The 20,154-nt window shown below is 45.2% G+C and overlaps 1 protein-coding gene across 3 annotated transcripts in view; it reads right to left on the reverse strand.

The window, feature by feature from the left end:
• Positions 1–7,687: 7,687 nt before the first annotated feature.
• Positions 7,688–20,154, reverse strand: part of MEIS1 (Meis homeobox 1) — a 108,546-nt gene continuing 96,079 nt past the window's right edge. For all 3 annotated transcript variants that reach the window (XM_033055331.1, XM_033055329.1, XM_033055332.2), the window contains exons 10-13: positions 13,384–13,442; positions 12,093–12,182; positions 11,725–11,820; positions 7,688–9,253 (exon numbers count right to left, since the gene is read on the reverse strand). In XM_033055331.1, coding sequence (XP_032911222.1) covers positions 11,762–11,820; positions 12,093–12,182; positions 13,384–13,442 — 208 coding nt within the window. In that variant the 3' untranslated portion in view covers positions 7,688–9,253; positions 11,725–11,761. The remainder of the gene's footprint in view (positions 9,254–11,724; positions 11,821–12,092; positions 12,183–13,383; positions 13,443–20,154) is intronic.

Below are 20,154 nucleotides of genomic sequence, written 5' to 3' on the forward strand. Positions count from 1 at the left end.
ACTAGACTATAATAAATACATGGTAGAAAAAAATAAAGAATGTGTGGGAATGCCTATACTTTATCTTAAGTATAGTAAAATAATTTCCTTATGGTGTAATCAAAAATGGAAAGCCAGCAACTAACTAAATTAAGTGCCACAAACATTAATAATGATTAAAATTACCACTCAATTTATTTTCATATTGGATGATCTTCAAAGTTGTAGATTGATAATTGCTGAAATGTTTTAGAGATTTGTTTCTCGAATCAGAATACCTCAGAGATGAAAACATTAACTTGAATTTTAACATACAAAAATCCTTAGTGAAAGGAAATATATGTATTTTTCACAAAGAAAACAAAAAGTAAAAGAAAACTTTAAAAATTCCCCTGATAGTTACAGATGGTTTAATCTTTGGAACCTATTATGTGTTCATTTTCCCTTCAGCATTAATTATACATAATTACCACCACTTTACCCATACCCTTTCAAAAACGGAATCTGTTTACATTTTTCGCATATGTTATATAAATGCAAGATTTTTAACGCAATTTTTCCAGAAACGGGATTTCAATTTACCTTCTGAAGGACAAGGGGAGCCAGTGCGCGGCAAACCGGTTTTACTCAAGTTCCATTAATATAGCTTAATTACTTTTAAACTCTGGAAGCAATTAGGTTATCACCCTTTGAAGTGCGACAGCCGAAGTGCCGCGCTGGGAGGGGAAGGTGCGGCGCGCATCAGCCCCGCAGCGCCGGGAGATGCACTCGGCCGCGGCTGGAGCAGGCAGCAGCTGCCCGTCCTGCGGGGAGAGCGAAGGCAGGAGGCTGGGTAAATGATAACTCACGTTCGGCTAGAAAGGGAGGCTCTGGTTATGGCTGAGAGCAGCGCTGGTGTTGTGAAAGATTGAGGAGGATTGTTCGCACTTTTCAACCTTATAATTTTACCCTGCGCACAAACCACGAAATTGTACTGCTCAACTCTTCTTTTTATTTTTTTTCCCCTTCCCAGTCGTTCTCTCTCTTTTCCTCTCTCCCGCTCGTCGCAGATCGCTGTCAGGTGGCTTTTTTTCCCGGCCGTGCAAGGATCAAAGCGCCCGGGAGTAGAAGCGCCCATTGTGGGGCTGACACACGATCGCCCTGGGCAGGGGCGCTCCCCGGGCGCTTCCCCTCGCAAGTGGTATTTCCCCACGGGTTTGGGAGGATGGGGTTGTTTTGGGGTTTTTTTTTTGCCGTACCCCCTTCACTTTCCCCGTGGTGAGACACAATCTCCAGTTGTTTCATCTGGGTGCTCTCTTCGGAGAGGGTAATGCCAGGGGAAGGGGCATCTCCCTGCCCCACGACGCCGAACTCTCCGCGCCCGGGAGCAGCTCCATTATTTGCATGTCGTGTTTATAACCTGGTGGAAACCAAGACTGATATTTGTGGTCGGAAGAAGATGACTTTCACCTCTCCGGATCACTCTCTTAAATAAAAAAGAATTGACCAGCTATGGGCGTAAGCATTTATCTTGAGTTTGCGGTCATTATCTTTATTATATTGCCTCGGCAATAAATAAATCTAGTAGTTACTACCCCACAATAAAACTGTAGTATATGGGACACCTTACTATTACTTTCTTAACAAGCTGCCGTCTCTTCACCTCTAAATCTTCCCTGTCTGCCCAGCCCTCGCGGGTCGCTCCCGGCCCGCAGGTGCGGAACCTCTGCGCCGCCGCCTCCACCTGTTCCGCTCTACCCTCTCCTTTCTCTTTTTCCTAATAGAGGAATCCCCCACACGTGCCAGTCCTGCCCGCGGGCTGCCTTCAGCGCCGTGCGCTGGGCGGGCGTTCTCGGGCGGCCCCGTCTCGCGTGGGCATCCCCTGCGTGGGTGCCCCGCCGAGGGCATCCCCTCGGGGGGATATCCCCGGGACCGTGGTCCCTTTATGGGCATCCCCCTAGCTCAGCGTCCACCCCGAGTGGACATTCCCCGAGTGGGTCTTCCCCACGGGCAGCCCCCAGGTGGGCGCCCCCGATGGGCAACCCCGCCTGAGCACCCCCTGCCAGCAGGTGGGACCCCCTCTTTGGGGCCATCACGCTCCTACACCACCACACCAATCTTTCTATCCCCTAACCCGGCCCACGGGGTAGAGGCAAGGGAAGAAGAAGAACCCACGGGGATGCTCCTCTCTTGTTGGGGGCTGAACCTTTACCACCCCCTTTTCTTGTATGAGCTTTTTTGGGGGGGGGAGGGAATGGGGGGTCGGGGAACAGCCCCAAAGCAAAGGCTCAGCAGAGACGGAAAGCCGCTTTCACCACCGCTCCCCGACTCCCGCTGCCTCTCTGGTTCTTTTTCCCCCCTATTCCATGGGTAAATGTCCACGCAATAATATTTATTTACAGTCAGGATACTGCACGTATTTTTTTAAATTGTATTTTACCAGGATGATTCCTTCTTGCTTTTAAAACAAGCGGCTTGGAAAAATATTCCCATTTGGGGCAGGAGCAAAGGAGAGGAAAGTGGAGGGGGGGGGGTTGGGGGTTGGAAGCATTTTTATTTATACCTTTGACATTTAAAAGAGCATAATTAATTTGTCCTGCTTGCATTAACATTGTTGAGGAAGGTTTCAGAAAGCAAACCAGCAAAGGGAAGGGGGGAGGAAAAATAGAAGCTCGCCTAGAAAGCTTAGGATTTTTTTCCCTCTTTCAGATGTGTAATCAATCATTCGAGTAGGAGGCAGCAAAATTGTAAAGATTCGATAGATTAAAATGCAAATGAAAGGTAGAAAAAGAAACATTAACATGGCAATCAAAGATTTAATAATCGTAAATCACGGTGGGATTTTTTTGTTGCAGCTGCAGTTTGTGTGTTTTTTATGTTTTAATCATGTTCGTTCTATAAATAAATAATTTCTGAAACGAGACTAATTTTTCACTATTTTAACCGTGGGCTATGGCACTAATTTTTTTATTTTTTTTTTTTTTAATGTATGGAACTCCAGATTGCAAACTATCAGACCAGAAAAAGGGAAAAAATAGCTAAGTTAGATTAGTTCACATTTGAAATTTCAAGTACACTGTCTTCGCAGTGACGACTGCTTCACTTTCCAATTGAAATCCTTATAAAGTTTATTTGGAATCATGAATGTTTACATAAAAGCAGACAACCGACGTTTCTTTACAAGGCTGAGGGTAGCGCCAACTCTCATTCCTGGAGGAAATATGGAAAAATGTATTTGTGTGTGTTTAAGTGTGTGTGTGTATGTGTATTTTTTTTTCCCCTATATATGTAGGTATAGGAAAAAGAACAATAACATTTGGGCTGCATTACCTCCAAATTGAAGCAGTTGCTAAATTTCCAAGGGAAGATTAAAGAGGGGAAAACCTGGGGAGAGAACTGATCAACGCGGTGAAGGACAAGCAGGAGAGGATTTACTCTCCCCCCTCGGTTTAGCGCGGCGCCTGAAAGGGAAGCTCGGGAACTGCCTAGGATGGTTGTGGCAAAACCAGCATCCTTCTGTTCGGCTTTGGTACCCCCAAGTCCCGGGTTATGGGGTTCACTGGCTCGCCTTTTGGGAAAATGGCTGGAAAATAATTCTTTGAACTTTTGTGCTCAGTGGATGAAGTTTATTTTGCCCGGAGAGGAGGGGGAGAAAGAAGTTAATATTTACTTCATTGGTAATCTTTATAGAGCCAAGGGAAAGAGAAGGGAGAGGAGGAAAATCCCCCGTCGGCTGCTCCGATTTGGGGGTTTGCGGCAGCGCTGCCGTCCCTAAAGAGCGCTCGACTAAATGAAACCGGTACCAAAACCACCTAAATGCTGGAAACGAGCCGCATTTCTGAGACCTTCTCCCCCTCGCCGAGGGGGCCCATGCCCGTCCCCAGCTCCCGCGGTGCGGTGCAGCGCTCCCCGCCGCCGGACCTTTCCGCGGGGCGGCCGCCACTCCGCGCCGCGGGGCCCTGCGCATCCCCCGCGGCCGCGGGAATACTGCGGGGAGGGGGCCCCGAGGAGCCCCACCGCAGCACCCCCGCACCGCAGTCCTCCAGGCGGACACTCGGCATTTGGGGGTAGAATTCACTAACGGTTTTTTCCCCAGCCAAATCACATTATACCCACTTTAATTTTTTTTCCCTTGCTAGAGCTCTATTTTTCCCCCCACTTCCTCTCCGCAGATTGGGGTTCCCAGCAGGACGGCCCCGCCGGGAGCTGCACTGGCCCTACACGCCGGCTGCCGGGGCCGCGCTCCGGGCGGTGCCCGGGACTTGTCTGCCAGGAAGGGAGCGGGGCCGGGGGGGTCCGGGGCCGGGAGGGTCCGGGGGGGCCCCGCCGCCTCCCGCAGCCCCTGACCCCGGCATGCACGGCGCGGCTCCATTGATCATCCCGGCCCGCCACCCCCTCCCTTTATGAGATAATGCAATTACAAACATCAATAAGGAGCTGCGAGGGGAATCATTATGCGGTGACAGTGATAAATGACGGTGCAGAAATAGCATGCTTTTTTTTTTTTCCCCCTAACAATCCAGGGGCTTTGGGGGCTGAGCACAGTCACCAAGGTAACAGATGACATCCAAAATGGCACCAAAGGAAAAAAATGGCCTTTCACTCTTTTCGCCCTGTTCTTCCAAAAGAGTTAGTTGGAGCTTTGGAAGCAGCTGCCACATAGGTATGCGGGTATTTCCACACGCATTAAAGGGATGGGGAAGGCTTGCTGGCTGTCACACACAAAGCACTAGCCCGGCCCGGGAGCTGAGCAGCCACCTCCAGAAGGCACCGGGAGCTCTCACTGTAGGCGCGATCGCCCCTGCACCGCGCCAGGCCATGCACCGCTCGTTCCTGCCTGCGGCTGGGGACAGCTGCCTCCTCCTGGCCCGCGGGAAACGTCCATTCCATTTTATATATGAATATATACATATATATATATGTGTGTATATATATATATACACATATATACATATATATGTGTGTGTATATATATATATATATATATATATATATATATATATACACACATGCATATATATATATGTGCTATCATCACGGGCGGCGTAGCAAGGTCGGGGGAGGAGATAAACACTTTTCTGTTTTCCACGCAGGTTTAGGACGCTCGGAGCGAGCCCCCAGCAGCGGGAACTTTTCGCGCAACAGCGCCGGGAGTTGAAATATTCACGGCAAGGCCCGAAAGTGCCACTTGTGAGCCCAAAAGTACCTGTGGCCGCGGGTGGCATAGCCCAGCCGGCAGACAGGCACCCCCACGCGAGTGTCTCTGTCTGGAGCGGGACTCGGTCCGCCGCGCTTCTGGAGCGGGACTCGGTCCGCCGCGCTTAGCTTGGTTGGAGTTTGCTGTCCCCCCAAAAAAACTGCTTGGGGGTGAGGGTGCCCAGCCCAGACGCAGGGCAGGCCCCGCGCAGCGGTGCGCTCAAATATCGCGCTGAGGAGTCTGGACCCTCTTCCCGCCTCTGTGAAGGGCTGGCAGGGAAAAGCGCTGCGCTCGGCTCCGCGGGGCACTCCGGGGGAGGCACAAAAAGAAAAGGGAGACGCGGGAAATCGAGACCAATTTAAAAAAACACCCTCCCCCCCCCCCCCCCCCCCAACTCCCACGAGAAAACCAAACAAAAAAACACCCCAAAACAAACAAACAAACAAAAAAAGTGCCAACAGAAACCAACAAAAGATTGCATCGCTGAAGGCTGCGCAAACTTTAGTCTGGCAACGCGTAACATCCGCGGCGCTCCGTGGGCAGATCCGGAGACCCCGCGTTCCCCCCCCCGCGTCACTCTCCCGAGCCCCCAAGAGATGGCAGTCGAAGACGGCTTTCCTCCTCCTCCTTCTCCCCCTCCTCCTCCTCCTTCTCCTCCTCCTCCTCCTCCTCCTCCTCCTCCTCCTCGGCGGCGGGCAGCGGCAGGACAGTGCGGCCCCCGCGCCCGCTCCAGCACTCCGCCCCCGCGTAGCCCCGCGCAGCCCCAGGGCCGGGGTGAGCAGCGGAGTCTCGGCCGGGCGGCCCTGCCCGGGCCCCTCCGGGCCCCCCCGGTGCGGTGAAAGGAGGGTAGCTAGGAAACAGCGAGCGGCCCGAAAAGGCGGAATTTCCAACGTGTAAAATGTTCTTAACGGAGCCATTGAGAGAGTGCAATAAGGCGTGAGGGGGAACTAATCTCCCCATTTAAATGTTTGTGGCAATTTTATTTAAATGAATTTTAATGCTAAACGAGGGATAATTCCCTATTTGTAACCCGTTTACTTCTCTTTCCTGTGCCTCTGAAGCTGTCTAACATCATGCGCTGAACAGTAACAATAAAAATACTGTCAAGGCATATTCTTCATTTTGAATGTGTTATAATTACAGCTGACTAAATGTCTTGGGATGTAATCGTGGGTTTAATTTGAAATGTGTCCCCCTCCAAAAAAAAAAAGTTCCGATGGAGGAAGGTCTGTGCCCCACTTCGCTGCGGCTGCGAAAAGAAGGGACGCGTGTGCCCTCGCCTGTGAGAGGGCGGTTTGTTTTTGTCTTTCAAGAAACCTTAAAAAAACCCAAAAAACCCAAACACATAAAAACAAAACAAACAAAACGAAACAAAACAAAACCTTTAAAAAAAAAGGCAAAAAAAGCGAGCCCCGTTCATTCACGTTTTGGCAGAAAAGTGTCATTACTCCGGCCTCACAAAGGAGCCGGGATGTTCAGCTTCCTCAGCGGTACAGCGGCCCTTTAAAAAAACGGGGGTAAAGGTGGAGGAAAAAAAGAAAGAAAGAAAAAAAAGGAAGGAAGAAGGAAAAAAAAAGAAAAAAAAAAAAAAAAAAAGAAAAGAAAACTCAGAGTTAAAAAAAAAAAAGTAAAAAAAAAAGATGGGGAGGAAGTCCCAGTCGGGGAAGAGAGGACCCCCTTTGGTGGCTCGCTTCATTCAAAAAGGTCTGCACTGCCTGCCTGCAGCTCTGCCTTGCTGCACCCTGCCTTGCCTGCCCAGCCCGAGGGTGCCCGGGGGACAGGCAGAGCAGGGGCCCCGGGAGCCTGCCGTGCAACACGCCTGGGACACCTCCCACGGGGGTGCCAGCTGGCTTGGGAGAGGCTGGGAGGAGGGGGGGTTGTTGCATTATTTCCTCTTAATTAAGATATTTGTGTCATTTTCCTAGTCCCGAGAATCTCTATTTTTTCTTCTATAGCTGCGATTTGACTTAAAGCAAACAAGGTCTCGCAGCCTGCACCGTCTGGCTGGGGCCCTTTCACTCGCTGGCTGTTGTGCAGAAAGCAGAAATGTGCGAGGAAATTGGTTAATGAGGGTCTGCACTGGCCTTGCTTGAAGAGGTCCAGCAGGACCTCATCCCCTTACAGATATGCACTGCTCAGGCAATGTTTGCCAGGTTTTATTTTCCTCCTTCCTTAGTATGCTCAGTTCTAGAAGAAAGCTCAATAATTTGAACTGTGTATAATTTGGGATGGAGAGGTGGTAACACTATTTACAAATTTCTGTCCAATAATGCCCTACGATATTACATTTATTAACAGGCAACAATTCCCATCCTGACAATTTACAGTGCAATTTCCAAGAAAGTTTCTTTATGCAGTGTAGTATTACTTTTACATTCTTTAAATATGAAGCTGATAGTTGAATAGCAAATGATAGGTAACATCTCCAGAGCAAGCTGAATTTTGTAACTGCTCAGCTCTCAGTCTGGCATAGAATGGCTACAAAAACTGCATGGGGACAGGAAACAAATTTTGCAAGCAGTGGAGTCACCATGACAAAAAATAATTTGCTTTTATTTTAGATTCAGATTTCATTACTGCACTCAAACTACTACAACTGGGCTTTGAGTTATTATACAATCCAAACTGTTTCAATCAGAAACTCTAAGACTCAGTGTGCAATGATTATTATTAATAATAATTAGCTCCTTGGTTTCTTGATAGAAAAAGGCTATCAACAAGCATTTGTTTAACCACAACAAAAGTATAATTAGCTTATCCCACTTAGTAAATCTGTATGCATGCCAACTCATACCAAACTGCTACTTTTACAAAAAATTGCAATAATACAGATCATTTTTCCAGTCCTTTTTGCACAAAATTTATTTACAATGTATACATAAATGCTCCATGATGGGACTATGGAAAAAAAATGCACACATGACCGATGTCTTGCCCAGAAAGAAAGTCAACATATTAAAAATAAATCTTCAGTCCATGTTTCGAGCTGCATAAAACAGGAAGTGATGTACAAGGTGGTGGTTACTGCATGGGGACAAGGATGCTCTGATGTGACAATTAGGCTTCAAATACACTGCCTTTCCGTTTCCATGCTTCCTCCTACCAGTCTCCTTAAGACACTGCCATCAACAGCTGATTAATCATTGTTGATGACTTCAGTTTTTCCCATCCTTCCCGATTTACATCTGTTCAGGCCAATTCAAATATGGTGAGTAAATGAATTAGACATGCAAATTCATGCCCCAGGCTAGAAAGAGAGAGAGGGAGAGAGACAGGGAGGAAGGGAGAGAAAGGGAAGAAAGACGGACAGAAGAGGAGAGAGAGGGGGGAGAGAGAGAGAGAGTGCACATGGCTGAAATCCTAGGATAGAAGAAAGATTCTTCTGCCTGACATAGTTATTTTAATGCTCTAAAAATCCTGCAAATAAGCCCTTTCTGTCATTTGCAGGATAAGTGTAAGGCTTCTTTTTTAATGTAAGGAGGCTTCTGGAGGAAGTGAAGAGCTATGGAAACAACACACATAGTGTGGAAAAATTTCACATTTTTTTTAAAAAATCTATAAGAAACAACGTAATATGGATAACAGTATAATAGCATTTTACAATATTTCACTCTTTGTTTTCTTAATGTCTTATATAGGTATTTAGCATGTCCCCAGAAGTTGACTTCAGTTGGTGTTTTCCTGCTTTTCAGGGTCCCTGTGAAGAATTGGAACGTCCCTTGGTCCAAAGCTGACGCCAAGAACTCCATAGTCATTGCAGAAAGACAATGTTTGAAATCTACCATCGTTGCAGACAACGTGTATTTCCCTTAAGCTACTGAGCATGAATGTCCATCGCTTGTCCGCTCACTGCTGGCTCGCCAGTATGAAGCATTGTGGGGCTTGATGCTGACATGGGCATTCCAGGGTGGGGTGGTCCTCCATGCATCATCATCGCTGGGTGGTGAGGGTGTCCAGGAATGTAGGTATGCATGGGGGGGCCATGACGCAGCTGAGCAGGATGGGGGGGCATCTGGGGCGGCGTATAGCTTGGCTGTCCCATATTCATACCCATTGGACTACCCCGAGACACATAATCCCCTGGCATACTTTGCAGCCCTGCAAGGGGAGAGAAAGAGGTTGCAGTGAGTGCTGGGGACTGGTTGCCCACATGTGGCCACGAAGCTGCTCCGCTCGGGCATGGGGAGGCCAGGTTCCAGCCTGAGGTGGGACGTGGAGTCACGGGCACGCGAGCACCGCTGCCTCTGTGGAATTGGAAGTCCACCTCTACGGACCCACAGTGATGGCAACAGTAATGGCCCCCAGGTCAAAAAAAAACCCCCAAGAACATCCTCCCCTTCCAAGTACAGAGTTTTTGGAGATGAAACAGCTTCCTGCTTTTATGGTTAGGAATGTATGCAATGGAGATATTCCCGACCTAGAAGCATGCCAGAGGCAGAGCCAGCCTGAAGATGGCTAATGCCACACGGGGGGCTCCCAGGTGGGCTCCATTCCCTATGGCCTTACTCCAGCCAACTGCCTTTGCCTCCCCACTTGTAAAAGCATGCTGGGAATAAAAGGCAGAGAATCTGTGGCAGCTAACGAGGGGCTTGGGAGGAGTGATGAGTTAAATAGGTGTCAAGGTTTATCAACAGCTATTTATTTAGCTCTTGAGCCTGATCTCTTGGAATCTGTCCCAAATATTTGTGCCATTCAAAGAGATGCAAACCAGGAAGGACATACATCATGAACAAAGGCCTCATAAGAAGCCGAAATTGATAGGATTACTAAGTATGTTTGCTAAATCAAACTCATATTTTTAGACATTAAAAATACATGCATAATCAATAATCGTTATAAATTATTTCTTTACACCCCTGATCACATCTGGCTGCAAAAAAATCAGACGCACAACTCAGTCAAACCTTTCAGTGGGTTTGGGAGAACAATAAGAAAAAAAACTGGACCTAAAACAATAAAACCTCCTGCTTTCTGTGGGCCTCTGCCTTCTGCTTGGATTGCTGTAGCTGATGGGAACTGACAGGTGTATTGTTTCGGAGAGCTATAAGCTCCATAATCATCAAGGGTGAAAGGCATACGCTATTGCTAAGTAGGTTCAATTGGCTTTAGTTCTAAGTAAGAGCGCGCTGTGAATGCGCCGAACACCTTAGAATCAGGTCTCAAGGCTCTAGCAATGAATAGCTGCTTAATCTAGCCTAAAGGAACAGTTTTGAACTAATGAAAATTGCTTATAAAATATACTGTACTCACAGCTCTTTAATCAAAAAAGATGATAATATTTTTTGTAATAACCTATTAATTTAATTGGTCACGAAGCATAAAATACATCATTTAAATTTAATTGACCCAGAAACTAAGAAACAATATTTAAATTAACTAAGCCAGAAATTTTCATGATGAGGTAATAAGGCTATTGCATTCCCAAGCTCAGAGGAATGTTTTCACAGCTAATTGTTAAAACTTAGTTTTGACTTGGGCTCAGAGAAGACTACTACGAAATACACTTGCCCTGGGTAACTTCAAACCCTATGCTAATATAGACTGGGGACACAACAAAGATGCTGGAATAACTCTTTTAACTCCAGAAAGAGAGCAAGAGAAACAGAATCAGGTGTCATTTAAACATGGTACCAAGTGTCTTGGTGTTTCAAACCACTACTATTTATAAAACAAAACAAAACAAAACAAAATTTCTATAATGTATTTTCCCCTAGAAAAAGACAAGAGGAGGGGAAAAAAAACCCTGGGACAGTTTTTCTAGGCTTCCTTTGCGAGGTCTGCCACTGAAGATTGCATTAATGATCTCTATTTTTGTATACTGAATAAGTCAAATCCATTTGTCACACTGCAAGTGATGGCATACTTAATTTGGATATAGTCAATTAGCCTGGGCTAAGCTCCACAGCCTGCTGCGCACACCTCTATTTTGTATTCTCTCTTTTTCCTTTGCCACACGTAATCCCATTATGACGGATAGACAAAGAGAAATAAACTTAAAAAAAAATATCAAAGTTTCTTCCACTGCTTTCTAAAATGCAACTAAGTGAAGCTGCTGGGTTTTGCTTGTTTTGTTTTTTTTTCCTACCCCATGAGAAGTCTCTGTTTGGCTTTTTTGGTGTCTTGCAGGTTAGCGGGAGAAATGTAACTCATGCATCAACTGCGGTTAGACAGATTTATGACACTTTGGGGACATGCTCTTTCCTCTCCCTGTGCTGCTGCAGACCGCTTACATTTTGCAAATCAGTCTGTTGCCAAGACGACGGGCTCCCCCACCTCCCTGGCTGCTCCTTGTTTTGTCATGTGCTCAGGGATGGATAATAGCATCAATGTATGGCGGCGTTGATGTACGGCAGCGTCAATGTACGGCGTGCGCGTGCACAAGGGGTTTGGGAGCTTGGAAAGCTTGAGCTGAACCAGAGGGAGAGAAAACCCAAAGGAGCCCAGGCGTAGGATGGATGGATGGAAAGGAAGGAACAAGCATGAGGCTATGGGCAGGGAGAACATAGGGAAATGCAAGAAGACAAATATCCCTCAGACAAAGTGAGAACAAAGACCTCGTTTGTACTTACTTCCCCCTGGCTTTGCCATTGGTTACCTAGGTGAAGGTTACATGTAGTGCCACTGCCCCTCCATGCCCATATTCATGCCCATTCCACTCATAGGTCCTAGAGGGAGATAAAAATCCAAGAAGATGCCAGAAAATGAGCAAAGTCAATAGATAGTGCCAAAAGCCCCTTTCCAAAACACAGCACAGCAGAGGGTCCAGGACTGCTCAAGCAAGGAGATGCCTGGTTTCCCTCAGTGGTGTGGAAGGCAGGCAGAAGACAGGTGAGGCAAGGCAGGCAGCTGGGGTGGTGCCAGAGGGTGGAGGTGTGTTTACCTGTGGTGGGGCGACCAAGGCCACCCACGGGTGGGTGATGCTGTCCCAGGGGCTTACCTGGCGCTCGGATGCCCATGTGCTGCTGGCCGTCCATCACGAAACCTCCCATTGGCTGCCCATCGGGGTTATAGGGTGTTCCTTGACTTACTGGAAAGGTGCAGAACATTCCTTTTTAGCAACAGCCAATATGATCATCTCTTCTCACAGCATCAAGACACAATCCCCCCACCCACACGCTATTGGTGTTGGCTCTAAAAAGAGGGGAAAACATCTACTGCGCAAATGTAGCAGTTGGTCTAACAAGTGTACTTAGTTTTGACTTAATTTTCTTCTGCAAGTTTGGAAATGAAGCTAGAAAACTGAAATCTTGAGATACGAGGAGCCTTGGCTCCAGCTGCTGCCACTGCTGACGTCAATGCAAAAACCTGTATAGGAGCCAGATTTTATGGCTGGAATAGTCACACTGAAATCTCAGTGTGTTAAATTACACCATTGTGCCTTCAAAGGCAGGACCTGAACACATCTATGCCAGATATTTATGTCTAATGACAAATAATCAAATGTACTTGAAGAGGAAGTGTGGCTCAAAGGCATCTTGGCCTACGATGGATTTGGAGAGTTTGGCAGTAAGACTCGGAAACCAAAACCAACTGGGAGTAATGGGCTATGATAATACCCACAGTGAGCTGCGAGCCAAGACCCCAAATAGAACCAACATGTAGAAACTTTAGTCTTTTAAAAAAATAGAAATAAATACCTCCAAAGTAATCAGTAAATGCTTAGCAATCCCAAAAGAAGAGCTAAGGGACAAAAGGACACTATACAAGTACCACTACCTGAACTGGAGGTTTTCACTGTACATTAAAGGCTGGCTTCAGAAGTAAGCTGGCTTGGGTTATTAAAGCACATAAAGCTCTACCTCATTGAATGTCTTTGAACTTTACTGAGTCCCACAAGTGATTCTGACCCCTTTGCCCTTTTGACAGGTAATAAAGTTTACAGCAATTCCACACCAAGCCATGCACTGGGGAGTGGTCACAGGAGCAGAAAGGGCTGGGAAGGAAAACTCCAAACAACTACTTAAAAAATACAATAATAATTTGGATCGTGCACAGAATGTCCGGCCATGGAATGGAACATTTTAGTTTCCCTTTATAAATTTTCAATATCTTATTATTTTTTTTCAAAATGATTAGAGTCATAATGAAAGAAAACTGGTTGTATTTTAATTGTCAGTCACTCCCAGCATTCATGGCTCATGTATTTACCAGGTATGGGACCTCCTGGTGCATGGCTTGAGGATGGTTCTTGCCTGTGTGACTTAATACAGTTAGTGTTGGGGACTTACCTGCTCGATTGGACTGGTCTATCATGGGCTGAACTATTCTTCTTCTAGCATTAATAAACCTGCAAGAAAAAAGAGGAAAGCAAGTGGTTAGGGAAGGGATGCCTTCCACCCATCCCCAAGCCCTCTAACTCTACTGTGGTGCTCTCCATCAGGCCGCATGGGGATGCAAATACTGCTAAACCTCTAACCCTGATGACCTTTGAGAGCACAACCTTGGGGTTTCCAAGCTGATTTACGTTTGCCTGCTTTTCACCACAGTCGGACACTTCCATTTCATCTTTTCATGGGGGAATTAGCCGAGTTTTCAGGAAACAATGCCAGCAACACTCTTCCAACACAGAATGGAGCACCAGAAAAACAAAAACGTGTGAAGTTCGAGAGGGCATCTGCTACCTCCCCCCTCATTAGTGTCATTTCTGCATTATGTCCTTCGACTTCTTTTCCCAATATTTTTCTTTATCAAAACCTGACCCTAACTCTCGCAAACCTAATTCCCTTTTAATGCCCACTATTAAGATAATGAACTGTAATGGCAGAACCCCATCAAATGAGGGAACGTCTGGACTTTTATCACCACTAAGTCACACTGCTGGGGACTTCAGAGCCATGCATTCCTCCTAGTCATTTCTTGGTGGGCTTTTTCTCCCCTCCCTCTCTTTATGCAAAGTCTGAGGGGGTCAAGGCGAGGTCATAGCTTTACAGTAATTGAATTTATAATCCTGTTTTCTCCAGCTAGGCCTGACCATTTACAGCAAACATCTTGTTAAACTGTAATTACTGGACTACTGAAAATTCTCCCCCGAACAATGAAAAGATGATCTTTAGAAATAACAACAAAAAAAAAGGAGGTACAGTCATTTTTTAAAAATAGCTATCTGCAACCTCACTCTTTGTGTTTTCGTAGCCCTTCATTTCAGTTAGTCCTGCAATGCTTATTTGGAAATACTCAAAATAATTTGGAGCAAAACAGAAGAAGGAGATAGATCACAAATACTCTAGTCTCCGCATGGAGCTGAAATCAGGAGGCTGGGAATCACACCTGGGAACCTGTCTGAATGAAGACCATTTGAAGAATCTCTCTTGAGGTTTCACTCAGCAGAAAGTTTACTTAAAATCCATTTGGAAAAAATCTCCATTGAGACTTAATCACGGCAAAGCTGCATAACCAGACTTTGCGCTCTTTGTGAGAGAGAAAAAGAATAATAAAAGTGTGCATGCCACAATATTTACTAGCAAAGGAAGAAGTGTGAGTGTGGGCTAAATCACAGCCCACTTGTAAAATGGGATAGAAAAGTCTACAAAAGAATGCTTGATGCTTGTTTTCACTGCCTTTGCTTGTGGTGGCTTAGCAGGAGCTCTCCTACTACAGAGATAAAGCCACCAGGATCTTTCCATGGGAATCAGTTCTGCCCACCCATTTGCCTACACCAGAGGGGAGAAGAATAGCAAATCACTGCCCCATGCTGTTTCTTTTGCCCTCATCAAAGATCTGCACAGTGACTTCAGACTCCTCCTATCTCCCATACCCCACTGACACCCATTACCCAAACTCCTGCAAATTTTAATCAAGATGTTGAGTCTTTATCAAACCTGTCTTGAGGAAACGGGCTCAAAGGCACCACACCTGGGTGCCAGTCTGGAAACCTTACATCTGAACTAGGTCATGTTTTGTCAGCAACAGTATTGGATCAATTTTTCTACACATTTCCAATAAACACCCTGTCTCAACTCCAGAAAACAGTGTTGCAAATCAGTTTATCATTATCTTGTACAAACCATGAAAATTAGAATCAAGTGAGCAGAAGGTTAGACTAATTCTCCTTTCTCATTATAAGCACAGGTGTAGCACAAACACCATGTGAAATAAGCAATTTTAAAAAACCTACTTTTTTTCCCCCATTAGCTGCCTTAGCTCCATGACCAATTAGAAAATTGTTTAATATCTGTAATCTGCATTTGCAGAAAGCAATTTTCACAGTAACTCTTCAAAGCAAAACAACACCACAAAACCCTAGTGCCTCAGCCATTTCTTTTTGTGAGTCTGGAAAGGCTCTTGCTGTGCATACGCCATCCTTCTTCTGCCTCACTGCTAGGATTGGGAGTGTAGCAGGAGGAGAGGGGTAGCTGTGAGAGTGACTGATCACCAAAATAAATTTTATTCCAAATAAATGTTGAGAAACACTAGGCATGTACAACCTCAACTTCACTACTTTTTCTTCTGTCTCCTCCAAACTACAAGCACTTTTAAGATGAAGGGGGTTGTGCCTCAAAATAATAAACTATATATAGTATTGTTTATATACTAATATACTAGTATAAACTAGATATGTAGAGTTTACCAATAATTGCCCACAAGACATGCCTATGGTAAAACATGATCTCACTGATTTGCCCCACACTATCGTTTGGGATATTTAAGAACATTTTACATATAGGTACTTAACAGCTATATTCTTACACATCCATGTGAGTATCTTCTATAAGCAGCAATTCTGCCAAACAGCTCAGTGTTTGGATGTCTTTGGGGGGAATTCAGACACAAGAATATTTTCCTTCTGGGCAAAGTAATAAAATTACATTCTTGCTCCTCCCACTAGAAGTCAAACGGAGGTCAGCTCCCCATCCTTGTATCTGTTTAAATAAACTGGTCCAGCTGTTTGTTTCCAGGATGCCCTTTAACCTTCTGTCCCATCCTCCCTGCCTTTGTAACACAACGCTTTACTTTGCATTATAGTAGACTCCAAACCACTACGCATTTAAAAAAAAAAAAAAAAGGAAAAAGAAAGGAGAAAGTATTCACTTTCAAGTTTCTTCTTGCATCCCAAACCTGGAATTTGTAAGAATCTATCAGATTAAAAAAAAAAATTGTGCTCTTGAGAGAGTACAATGTAGGCTGTGATGTTTATAAATCACATTTGAGAACTCTTTGCAGGTAAAATTGTGAATTAGCTGTTGCTGCAGAAATATACAGGCATGTGGTTAATGTCTTCATACTCCCGGGTTTTTTCTTTGAGAGAAGGGCCAAGATCTTTTGATCACTCTTTGAATTCTGAATTTCAGGCGGATTTGAACATCAGCAAAAACGATGGAACAGAAAAACTAACAGGAATATTCTCCCTTCCCCTCTTCCCAAATGCTCATATTCATCTATCTTAAGAGAAGGAAACTCTAAATCACTCTAATCTTTAAAATCTCAGAGAAGTCAGGACCCAAAAAAGGTATTTGCATACTAACTACTACTGAAATGGATTATTATCAAAATACAATTTAGCATAAAACTTAAGACAGATGTATAGCCTTAGTCACGTGAATAAAGACCCAATCAGGCTCAAAGGCTTGCATGAAGTATTTTGTATTTTTCCTTACACCAGTGCTCTGTGTTATCTTTGCTCTGATGAGGAAGGGATTCTTTTGGTTTGACTTTTTTGCCTCAAAAGAGTTGGATCAATAGTGGCACAACAACATAATATCCCTCAGTGTACAGGTTGCACTCAGCAAACTGATGCCTTGGGCTGCCGTTTTTTTTCTCCTTCCTCCTTTTTTGGTAGTTTTGTTTTTTGTTTTGCTTTGCTTTGTTTGATTTGTTTTGTTTTGTAAGGGGAAGGATCTGGCATGGAAAAAACATTTGAACAGTTGGGCAAACACAGAAGTTTGAAGTATTCCCTAATTTTTTCAAGTTAACTTTTCCTTGTTCTTTTCAGACACATGAGATTGCACTTTCTGCCGTGTCCCAAAAAGCAAGAAGAACCCAACAATTCCACCTGCATAATCCTAAAGAGGAGGAGGAAACCCTATTTTCTCTCATTTGCATTTTACTAGGATGTTTTCTCTTAGGCTTCTTGCCTGGGGTCTGTCTCCAGAGGTCACGGGCAGACTCCCTGGTTGGCGCATCGCCGGTCCCATGGGTGAGCTTCAGCTCCAGCCCCGGGGATGCAGCAATCTGCCTCTGCACTCTGACCTTCAGCTTGGCCGCCCTCGCTGCCACGCACAAGTTTTGTTTCTTCTCAGCAAGAGGCTGCATGGCTGGTGATGACAAAAGACTTATTTTAGTTCGAAATTGCCTACAATAATAGCAGCCAGAGAGCAAGGATTTTCAGAGGGTCACCAAACCCTCCGAAAGGCACAACTCGCTAAGGCTCAGGTTACAGCCCAAGTGACATTTTCCGCACAGATCTGTTCTTTCTCCTTTCCCTTTGTATTCACTTCTGTTGAGTGAATAAAACAAGACCTTCCTCTGCTGTCACGAATTTCCAAAGTCACCTTTGCTCAAGAATCGACAGAGTGATTGCGGGGACTTCCAATTTGCAGTCTTTGAATGAAATTTTCCAGGACCAGCTGTCTGAAAGGAGATGCTGAGACTTCGTGGTCTATTGAATTTTTCTCTGCCCCCAGCCCTCTGAAATGAGGAGAGTTTCACACCATTACTGACTTCTGCTACTTGGAATCACAGGCTGTTCCCTCTCAATATTGTCCCAAAGCGCTTCATGCCAAAAGTCTGTGTTTCAGTAGCAGAGCCAAGAAATTTCCGAAAATCTCTTTGCCTCATTTTCTCCTTGAGTTCCTTCTAGCAAACCAGGCATAAGAAGAATGAGAAAGCCTACATTACCTACAAACCCCAGTGCTAAAAATGTCTCATGCCCCTTTGAAGAAAAACAGTATCTCTCTTGACAACAAATAAATCATCATTTTTATAACAGATGCCAAAGGAGACGTAGCACTTTAAACTGGAAAATAATTCACTTGTAAAACCAGTTGCACTCTTTTCTGCATAGTGGGATCCCTCATTTATACAGTGGCAAAACAACATTCTCTATTCAGCACTTAATTCCTCAACGTTTAACAGGTTTATCCCTAATAAAACCAATTTAAATGGAAAGTGTGCAATAAACCAAGATTATTACACTTCAGTAACTGCTTTATTCCTTGTTTTAACATATTTTCTTTTTTTTCCTCTGTGTTTGTTTTTCAGAGATTTTTAAGAGTCAGTTAAAGAAAAGAAAAAAAACATAAGAACACAGAAATTGTTTCACTGAATACCTTCAAATGTTTTAAAAGCAGCCTTGAAAATAGCAAGCTGCCTCTGTAATTATGAACAGAAAAAATAACTGCAGACTTTCGAATGGTAATCACATCTCCCCATACCTAAAATGAGAAATAAATGTTAAAAGAGTGCTTACTGCTGTTATTAGAAAGTTCTGATCCTGAAGTCGGTTATTGAGCTTAATGACCTGTAACTACTGCCATTAGAAATCCACACTCTCTGTACTCCCGTTATTTGTAAAGAAAAAATAATCCAAGACACTCAAGAAACTTTGTTCAATTTAAAGTCAAACCTTATGAAATCATGTTTGGCAACTTTTCTTGGTTTCTCCTCCTCCTCCGAACCCAAGACAGTTCAGGACTGCAATACATCATTTACAACACTAAATGGAGGTAGGGAGGGAAGAGAGTAAAAGGGCTGCTCACCGCCCACTTCAGACACGTGATATTGGAATACACTCCAAACGCGGAAAGCCCATCCATCAGGAGCATCAGAAAGGTCCCCTGCAAGCTCTCCTCTTCCTCCCTCCTCTGCTGGCACAGCACCAGTGCCAGGGACTGTGTATAGGGCTGAGGGGTGTAGCAAGACAATGCTGGAGAGTGAATTAAATAAAATACTATGCAAAAACTAGTGATGAAAAACCACTAATTAGCTGACAAATTTGATGTAAAGCACTAATGAAAGCCATGTGCGGTTCTGCAATTTAGTTTTAAAAATAGCTTCTGACTTCAAGCATTACTATGTGACCCCACCAATGGATTCATGTTGTGCATTCAGAAAAGTTGCTTTCAAGCAGCAGAGTGCTATCGAATCTCTCCCCAAGCCAAGTCTGCTAATGCACCGAGCATATCAAGGGCAAAAATAGAAAGCAGAGAGATGAGATCAGGTATGTGCTCCTTGTAGGAGAGCTGGCTATGCCCTATAGTTTGGCTGGACCAGCATCCACCAGCTCCATCTTTGGCCACCTCCCCTTCTCCCCATCCCGTAAACTTGGGAGCTTGGCAACTGCTACAGTGCCTCAGCACCCTCACAGGGAAGAATTCCTTCCTAACATCTAACCTAACCCCACCCTCTGTCAATTAAAAGCCACCTCCCTTGTCCTATCAGTACCAGACCCATGGGACAAAAGGCAGACATGGCGAGTGCCATGGGGTAGCAGTGCCATGGGGTAGCAGTGAGCCTGGTGGTGGGCTGTCCTCTGGACATGGAAGAGATGGTTGGTGGCTTTCTATAAAGCTGGGACCCTCAAGCTCCAGGCCCTGCTTCTCCCTTGGCCAAAAGCTCCCTTAGCTCCATCTCTCTGCAGGGCTTATGGCTGTGGCTGCTTGAGGAGTCTGTCCAGAAGAAAGCTGAGCAGCAAATAATTCCAGTCTTGCAAAAATTTGCCTGTTGACCAGCAGGATGGAGATGAGGCCTATTTGTATTTGTTTGGCTAGTTCTAAATGAAAATTATGGAAGGGACTTGCTGGGGAAGAGTGAAGAGCCATTGTGCCTAGAGAAGGGCTCTCTGAAGATATGCCTGCCTGCTCTGTCCATCTCCTGTGGTCTTCTACATCACAGGAGAGCTGCTGTTGGCCTTTCTGGTATGCTCTCCTTCTCCTCCTCCCCTCATCCTCCTCCTCCCCTCTTCCCATCCATATATTCCCCTAAGAAAAGCTTAGCCAACATGGAACATTTCCAGTGAAAATCCAGATTCAGTATCCAGGCGTCTTCCCAATGATGCCAGGGAG

Source organism: Catharus ustulatus, chromosome 3, assembly GCF_009819885.2.
Source record: "Catharus ustulatus isolate bCatUst1 chromosome 3, bCatUst1.pri.v2, whole genome shotgun sequence".
NCBI lineage: Eukaryota > Metazoa > Chordata > Aves > Passeriformes > Turdidae > Catharus > Catharus ustulatus.